The sequence below is a fragment of the Periplaneta americana genome, chromosome 3, assembly GCF_040183065.1.
Source record: "Periplaneta americana isolate PAMFEO1 chromosome 3, P.americana_PAMFEO1_priV1, whole genome shotgun sequence".
Taxonomy (NCBI): domain Eukaryota; kingdom Metazoa; phylum Arthropoda; class Insecta; order Blattodea; family Blattidae; genus Periplaneta; species Periplaneta americana.
In genome coordinates, this window is record NC_091119.1 from 60,070,147 (window position 1) to 60,079,471 (window position 9,325).

The window sequence follows — 9,325 nt, forward strand, 5'->3', positions numbered from 1 at the left end:
CTGACAGAGCTGCCGATGAATTTCAATTGGCGCAATGCTTTGTGCATTAAAGAACTTTATCATCGACCGAACCTCGCAGGCGTCGGGAGAAGGAATAAGAGCTTCCATTTCGAACCACTGCTGCCACGCTACTGGCACCAGGCGGGACCTGTCCGTCTGGCATATGATTGATACGTTATAGATCTGTTACGCATGCGCAATTGACACGGCTAATTACATTTACTTTCAAGGGGACAAAACCGGGAAACTTACTTTCTGGATGCTCCTCGTAGATTTGAAGCCATAAAGGCTTCGTACGGAATATGTCGTGTGTGGCAAGGTTGGCAATACTTAACCCGATTATTATTTGTCACTTGTTCTAACGATTATCAGGGACAGAAAGTTACATAAGTATACCATCATGTTAAGTGACCTGGACTAAACCATGTATAGTCGTTAACCTTGCAGTTTTATTGATAAACAAATCAGATAGGCTATTCACAAGTGCAAGCTGTTTCAGAAGCAGTTAAACCTGACTGAAAAAAAAAAAAAACGTTGAAAGACAATGGGCCATTCATAGACATTCTTAGCGCGGGCTTTCGGTGGATGATCAGCGAACTAACGTTTTTCGTATTCATAAACCAGTGTCAGCGATATGATATGATATGATATGATATGATATGATATGATATGAATCCTGTTTAGCACGCTCGTAGCGCGGGCTAGCGAAATGTTTATGAATAGCACCCAAAATGTCTGAAATATATTACTACGTTAACTCATTAATTCTATCGTGTTCTGCCCAAGAGTAAGTCTTTCACTGCAAACCCAGCTTTCTCCAATTTTTCCTATTTTCTGCCTTCCTCTTACATGTGATGCATATGTATTAATGTCGTCTATCATCTGATATTTTTTTCTACCCCACTTTCTTCCCGTTCACCATTCCTTCCAGTGCATCCTTCAGTAGACAGTTTCTTCTCAGCCAGTTACGCAACCAATTCCTTTCCTCTTCCTGATAAGTTTCAGCATCATTATTTCTTCATTCAATCTTTCCAACAGAGCTTCATTTTTTAATCTGTCTGTCCATTTCACACTTTCCACCTCGAGTTAGAATTTATAAACCAGTTATATTGCCGGTTGTTCTGTATGGTTGTGAAACTTGGACTCTCACTTTGAGAGAGGAATAGAGGTAAAGAGTGAGAATAATGTGCTTAAGAAAATATTTGGGACTAAGAGGGATAAAGTTACAGGAGAATGGAGAAAGTTGCACAACGCAGAACTGCACGCATTGTATTCTTCATCTGACATAATTAGGAACATTAAATCCAGACGTTTGAGATGGGCAGGGCATGTAGCACGTATGGGCGAATCCAGAAATGCATATAAAGTGTTAGTTGGGAGACAGGAGGGAAAAAGACCGTTGGGGAGGCCGAGACGTAGATGGGAGGATAATATTAAAATAGATTTGAGGGAGGTGGGCTATGATGATAGAGACTGGATTAATCTTGCACAGGATAGGGGCCGATGGCGGGCTTATGTGAGGGCGGCAATGAACCTCCGGGTTCCTTAAAAGCCATTTGTAAGTAAGTAATGATACAATAATAATGAACAAGTTCATTATGAATATGGACAAATCAAACAGCTGATATCTATACAATGAAGTTAACACTGTTATACTGTATGTAGCTAATAAGTAGGGGAATATTCTATCGTTTTTGTTTTCCGGTCGCAGTCGGTCTCTGCACTGTCATTTACTGCATTATTTGAGAAGATACCCATTGCACCCCTCTCTTTACGATGTGCGAGTTGTATTTCTGACTACGTCACAATTTTATGGTATTTGGCAACTACTGGTATAAGGTCTTCCCTAAAAGATCTAGCCGCTCCAAGCAAAATGACATTACGCCTCTCGGAACAATTCTGAGTCCATAGTAGGAATCGCCTTATAGCGCGTCCCCTTCCGACTACGGGCAGAATTGTCAACAATCACAGAGAAGTAACTTCCGGCCTTAGGAAGTTCTTAATGTAATGATATGAAATGAAGAAAAGTGTACTCTGAATTCTAGTGGAGTGAAGTGTTGGGAGATCTTCGAGAAAAACCAGACTTATTCAGTTCAGTTAGTGCTGGGGATCGCACCCGAACTCGCGGAATGGTGAGCCCAGAGTACTCGTTTAGTGTGTCTGGGAATTTTGATGTCAGTCCGTTTTAATTGACAAATATTGCATGTGAAGAAATGCGTTAGATAGAAGGCTGTGCATTTGTGCATTGATAAACCATTTTCGTAATCACCGGTATGACACATACGATAGCTATAGTCCCGTCGCTCTTATTTCCGTCAGCCAATCACATTGCAGGTCGTCTACATTTAAACGTGTGCGTCTTGTGATTAGCTTCTGATTACGTTATGCATTTCCTAAGGTCGATAAATACTTAATATAATCGCCCGCCATTTTGGCTCTTTCGTTGGCGTTCGCAGAAAGCACACGAGGGCGTTATTTGCCGCTCAATTATAGTGCGTTTGATTTATTATCATAGGAGCTAGGACATAATAATGTTTAACGGTGTGGCAAATAGATTCCTCGTCTGGTAGCTCGGCAACGAAAGAACAAAATTGGCGAATGATACTACCTATCTAGACTTTATAGAGCCTTCACTTCCTAAGGTGTAAGCAAAGAGGTGGAGTCACGCAAGGGGATAACAACGTCGCGACTATAGTCTGACTCTTGATTCAACGCTGTGCTCGGACATAGGTTAGAATCCCGCTTATGCTGATTACCTGGTTTGATTTTTGACGTAGAACTACATTTTTCCCCCATGTGTGGATGAGGGACCACGTAGGGAGTTTCGAATGTTTCAAGAAGTGCAACATTTCAAACGCTTATACAAAGAAATTATAAGAGGCACGTTAATGATTTATTTACAATTGCATAGAGAACAGATATCTCTTCCTTACTATATGTAAACCGGTTGAACTAGATGCGTGAGGGGCGAGGGAGACGCGGCGAAAATGGCCGTCTTTAGCGATCTTGGCGCGGCGCTGCTGTATGAGTCGGATCCAATTGCGTTAGTTTATCTTGAGATACGGAAACGAGTAGTACTTTGTTCTATAGCTTAAGGACAATACTATGAGTGGATAAAAATACAATTTGTCTTCAAGTTAAATTACGAGAGTTACAAGACCCCGTTTGTAAGAGTTGTAAAAAATTTCATCGTGATCTGCGAAATGTACTGAGGGGTGTGGTCAGGGGTACAAGGATTCATATCATACTCAAGGGGCGATTTGGACTTGGACATGACGGTTAATGAGAACTATCAATTTCTATACCTTCATGAGAGATTTGTTTGGGCTGCAGGGTTGTTTCCGATCTCTGATAACGAGTTTGAATGACATCAGAAATCACACCGACAGCTGAATTGCGGCGAGAGGTGACAGATCAGAAGTGAGTGATTTCATAATCAGAGTGCACGGTGTATCACAGTAGCAATGCCCAAGAAAATCGAGCCTTTTTGGGAGGTGTACATAACAACCCTTTCCGATGCCAAGTACAGTTAAGTGAAAATAAAAGAAGCCTGCAAAGAACTTGGTTTCGTTATTTCCAAGAAAGGCATCTTGTGTGTACCTAACAAGACTGGCAAAGCTCGAATGGGATTAATTTTAGAGTGAAAAAAGCAAGGAAATCCATCCCCCATCACAAGTCGCCCCACTCCACGAGATGATACAAATTAAATTCCATTCGAGCTTTACAGTCTTATAAAGTACACAAGATGCCTTTCTTGGAAATAACGAAACCTCGTTTATTACAGGGTTCTTTTATTTTCACTTAACTGTGCTTGGCATTGGAAAGGGTTATAATGTACCCCTCCCAAAAAGGCTCGATTTTCTTGGAAATTTCTGCTGTGAGTCGCCGTGCACTCTATGAGATCACTCACTACTGGTCTATCACCTCGCACCACAGTTCAGCTATCGTGTGACTCCTGACGCACATGAAGTCATTAAATTCGTTATCAGAGATCGGAAACAACCCTGTACAACTCGCGTCATCCAAAGAAGCAACCAGTCTCGGCGAATCCTGTATAGATATTATCTTAGTGAGACCTTGGAAGGACTCAGTGCACTGGCCACATCTCATACTTCCAACGTCGTCCATTACTCTCGGACGAATAATTTATTCCAGCTTTATATGTAGAAACTGTAATTAAGATTAACGAAACAAAGTAATCTACAATACTCATGGTTTTCATTTATTATGCAGCCCCTGACGTAGTTATACGTTTAAAAGCTTGCAATATAGCACATTTTCAGAAGTTTGCTTCACTGTAAACGAATGTCAGGTAATTTCCTTAGAAACCTCTGACTCGTCTGACAATATACAATCTCGCAAGATAAAACCACGAAGGAGAAACAGAGTAATTAATTTGCCAATTAAAGAAACCACTTCAGGTGCGATAAATGCAGAAACTAATATATTCGTCAGTATAATATAGACATTTCTTTTTGTAGTATCAGAATGAATTTTTATTAATATGTCTTAGAAAGAAAAGCTAACACTTAAAAGTTGCCTACAACACTGGTCAACAGTCATTTTGCACCATATATAAAATTAACAAATTCTTACTAATTTCGACCTCCTGAATTCAAAAATAACACGTAAAATGTTCTATTAGTTCGGGTTTTTGAGATGCACAATATAATTCATTTTCTTTGCATTTTGTTTAAAAAAAATTGTTTTACAAATGTGTCGACCAATTATGTGAAAGCAATATTAGTATAAGTAGGCTACTATGTTAGAAGCACTTGTAGAAACGGAAATTATTTTATTGCTCTTTTACGAGTCTATTTGGAGGGGGTGAAACAGGTTCGCGGTATGAATTCTCTTGAGTTTACCTGATTTTAATTGAGATGTGGATTTCTTTCACTGTGAGCTTTAATTGCATTACTGTAGTTTATATTTTGCAATAGATCATTCTGTCAAAACCACTTCTAGAAGCGGAAATTGTTTTATTGCCCTTTTCGGTTCCATTTGGAGGGGGAGAAACAGGTTCGCCGTATGAAAATGCTTCAGTTTACCAGGAGATTTCCTTGGTGTTAGTATTCTGCGTAAAACGTGCATTTATTTAAATTGTGCTTTAATGATAATATTGAAAGTACGAACGGTAGTAGGTGTGGATTTGAAGATTGTAGCATTGCTTCTTGGAATGCAATTAGGCTACACAAAATTTTGCTGCTTTCTGTGCGAATGGGACAGTCATGGTCGAGATAAGAATTGTAAAATAAAATAAAAATCACTAGAGCCAGGGAAGAAAAATATACATCAACCTCTTGTACCTTAAAGTATAGTAATTTTATCCCCTTTACACATTAAGTTTGGGTTAATGAAGAATTTTGTTAAAGGGATGAATCATGAAATCGAAGCATTTAAACATAGCCTATCCAGAAAAATTTCCTGACATTAGTGACTCAAAAATAGAAGAGGGAGTTTTCAATGGACCAGAAATTAGAGAAATGATGAAGCACAATCAGTTCGAATCTTTGTTGGAAGGAAAAGAGAGAGCCCTCTGGATTGCATTTAAGGAGGTTGTATTAAATTTTCTGGGTAACCGTAGAAGCGAGAACTATGAAGAACTAGTGCAAAATTTACTGTTGACGTATATGAAACAATGGGTTATAACATGTCTCTGAAAATTCACTTCCTTCACTCCCATCTTGACTTTTCCCCCTAGAATTATGGAGATTTCAGTAATGAACATGGTGAGCGCTTTCATCAAGAAATTTCAGCTATGGAAAAAAACTATCAATTACATTGGAGTACCAGTATGCTAGCAGGCCATTTTTTTAACTTTAGATCGTGATGTACCTGATGCCCATGCAGAAAAGAAAGCTGCAATCTTCTGAACAATGAATATTTAACCTTATTTTCATTATATAAAGCAGTATTTTGAGTAAATATAAATTAAAAAATTTCTCAAAAACTGTAACCAACAACTGTTTTTATTCTCATATTCGTATTCAGGAGGCCCAAATTATATGGAAAACATATATAACATATCCAGCGCAAAAAAAAGAGTTAAAATTTGTTACGCAGTGCAATTGCCTCTTTGAAAAGTTACTTACTGTGGATAGTAGGACGTCTGACAAAACTGAATCCTCTGCAGCAGACTGCGTTAAACAAACGAGACTGCTTGTGTGTAACAGAATTAACATTCCTTTCAACTTTATTTGCAACATCATGGTAATATGACGAAGTTCGTGTTCGGTATTGCAAGTTGAGCACTAGTGAGTTGGACTAAACGGCAACGTGAGTGCAATGCTGCATATAGTTAAACGGAATATCCAGCACTTCGACCGTGTTATCTACTTGTTCGTCTAGAAAAAGAAATCTTATCACAAAAATGTGTTAAAATGGGAACAATTTTTTTCAGCATTATGTTCTTGTCTATTTCCAACTGTTGTTGAAAAGTTCTTGTAACTATCTTTCACCCACAATAATATCTAGTGATAACTAACGATAAAATATAATTGCAAACTTTGTTCTTATTTACCACTCTTAATAACTGGTTATTCCTCTGTGACACATATAATCACTAGAAACTTACCAACGTACATTCTTCCTATGTTATTATATTATCTTCTTCCAGTTAGCTTTAAAAACTCGAGATAATTTCTCTGGGAAGGGCATCGGTGGAATAGACCGGTCTGAAAAAAAATATGAAACAGCTATAATGAACTTAAAAAAGAAATTAATTTTAGATATTTCATCGTTGTGCTAGATCTGAATTACAATAAAAAGAACCGATCGAGTGTCATGATATTGTGTACGGTCGGTTACTATAGGCCAGCCGTAGTGAAAATGTCATCGTGCGCCGAGCCACTGTGTAACCTGCAACGTGCGTAGTACCTATGGAGGGAGGCGGACATCCGAAGGGGAAGTGAAGCAACAGTCTGACTTATTAACGGATTTTCATTTTTCTTACGTCAAGCACTTAAATACAATTTTATACAGTGCAAGGCTACAAACTAATGTTTAGTACGTGTAACGAAGAAAGAAATGGACAATAAAACATAGGACACATTATTACAATCTAAAATTAACTGTCTTCAGAATGTCTCTACGACGGAGTTTCAAAATCAGGAATGATGTCACTTACTGCCAGACGTAGTTGATCACGAAGGTCAGTCGTGATCTAAATATGGTTTTTACTATTTTCATTTTGAAAATAATAATTTTTCACAAACGTAAGTTGTAGCGAACATGGCTTCAAAAGAGAAAGCGGAAGAACGAAGCTTCGGATATTTATTTTTTTGGCAAAGATTTGAAAAGTTCAACATTTGTTAAGTCCTTACATCTAGGTTTCATTTAACATCACATTGTAAATCTGTGAGTTTAAATTGAAGATCTAACCGCATTATTCGTACATCTGCTGAAAAAGAATCGACGTACAGATATGATGATGATGATGATGATAATAATAATAATACTAATAATAATAATAATAATAATAATAACAACACTTAACCTTTTAATGTTTCATCAGTAACATGTAGTATAATGCCGTTTTATGTTATACAATCGTTTTCCTCGTAATACGTCTTGTGAACAAATCATACATTTAATATTCTCACCATATTGGCAGCAAAAAAATGCGTTCCTCCATCCTACTTGAAACTTTCTTTTTATAGAGGTACAGTGCATGTATTCGAGAGAGACATTGCGACGATACGCCACTCGCAGGTTAGAGACAAATAGGAGTACAAATGGAACGGAGTTTGAATTCAGTGAAGGTTGACGCTCACTGGCACGAACCGACCGGAACGGAATGAACCGGAAATATTCTGCGAGAGACTTATGCTTGTTTTTTTAAACGGCAAACGCTCACTTGTCCGCACAGAAGCATCCGGCTGCCGGTCCTGACTGATAGGGTTCTCGCGACACGACCCTAGCGGAAATTTTCGGGACGGCTGACGGCGATCGTCAGCATTCGTATATCTTCGCTGGTCTTCGAAGAAAATTGTGTTGGCTGTTCTCAGTATTATCCAACTCAACACGTGCTGGTGCGTTGTTCAGTCAGATTATTCTTAAAATGGATGATGAAAAGTTAATTTTAACTGTGCTAATAGCTCTTCTGTGCTGATTGATCTTCGAAATGTGATGTTTTCCTTCATCATTTCAGGTGCTAATAACAGAAGAATTTCTAAAAGTTTTTCTTCGCTCATAGGAAATTACTAAAAAAACATTACTAGATCTTAATACAAAAATGGGAAAAGATGGTTAAATTCACCAAAAACATTTTTTTTTTAAATAATGTTATGACTAGAGCCCGGATTTTATGTAATTACATACTCTGTTCCTATATATGTAGCTATAAGGAAAACTAAAATGTCCGCTAATCATATTAAAGAGATTATCATTCCGAAGTTTTAAATGTTTTTACATATTTGGTACATTATAAATATTTTGGCATATATTACATATTTTTATATATTTTGAAGGATATTGCATGTTTTGAAAGAATACACATTTTTCAGCAATTTTCCCTCTACTCAATTTTTAAGTTATGTTTTAAAATTGTTTATAAAGCTTATCCCTTCTTCTCTCGTGTATAGGCTAAATATAATTTAATAATTAAAAATAATAGGCTAACGTATTGTGTCAAAAAAGGGACTCTGTTTGCAATGTTAATAGTTTGTATATCCCTTAAGAAGAACTTCACACCTGTGAAGTAACGGTTAGGGCGTCTGGCCGCGAAACGAGGTGGCCCGGGTTCGATTTCCAGTCGAGGCAAGTTACCTCTTTGAGGTAATGAGCAAATACTGGGTAACTTTCGGTGCTGGACCTCGAACCCATTTCACCGGCATTATCACCTTCATCTCATTCATACGCTAAATAACCTAAGATGTTGCTAAAGCGTCGTAAAATAATCTACTAAAATTTAAAAAAAAAAGAAGTAGCGGTAAAATAGGAACAAATACCAATGCGAAGGGTGAGTCATTGTACTGCTAACGCGGTGAAGGAAAGAGTGAAAGTTACTCTGTGGGTATGGCTGTTTGGTACAAACATCCCCAATCAGTTGGTCTAAAAGAAAACAATAGTTTTTTTTTGTCTGTTTTCTTGAGAAGCTTATTGACATCTGGTGATACAAGTAGCTAGACTTGGCATTCGCATCCAAGTTGAAAGACTGGATTTCAATTGACGATTCCTTCACTACGATGGCAAAATTGTACTGTGCAAAGTGTGTGACAAATGCATTGGGTGCTCCATAAAGTCACAATAGAATAGCATTTAAAAATTGGACTTTATGTGAGAAATAAAAAACTTGCTCCGTTGAAAAGAAACAAGTTCTTCTTAC

General features: G+C 37.7%; 1 protein-coding gene across 1 annotated transcript in view; it reads right to left on the reverse strand.

The window, feature by feature from the left end:
- The window catches only part of LOC138696068 (lipase 3-like), a 50,248-nt gene extending 43,918 nt beyond the window's left edge, over positions 1-6,330 (reverse strand). The window contains exon 1 of the mRNA XM_069820592.1: positions 6,093-6,330. Within this exon, the coding sequence (XP_069676693.1) occupies positions 6,093-6,209 (117 nt within the window). The 5' untranslated portion in view covers positions 6,210-6,330. The remainder of the gene's footprint in view (positions 1-6,092) is intronic.
- Positions 6,331-9,325: the final 2,995 nt, after the last annotated feature.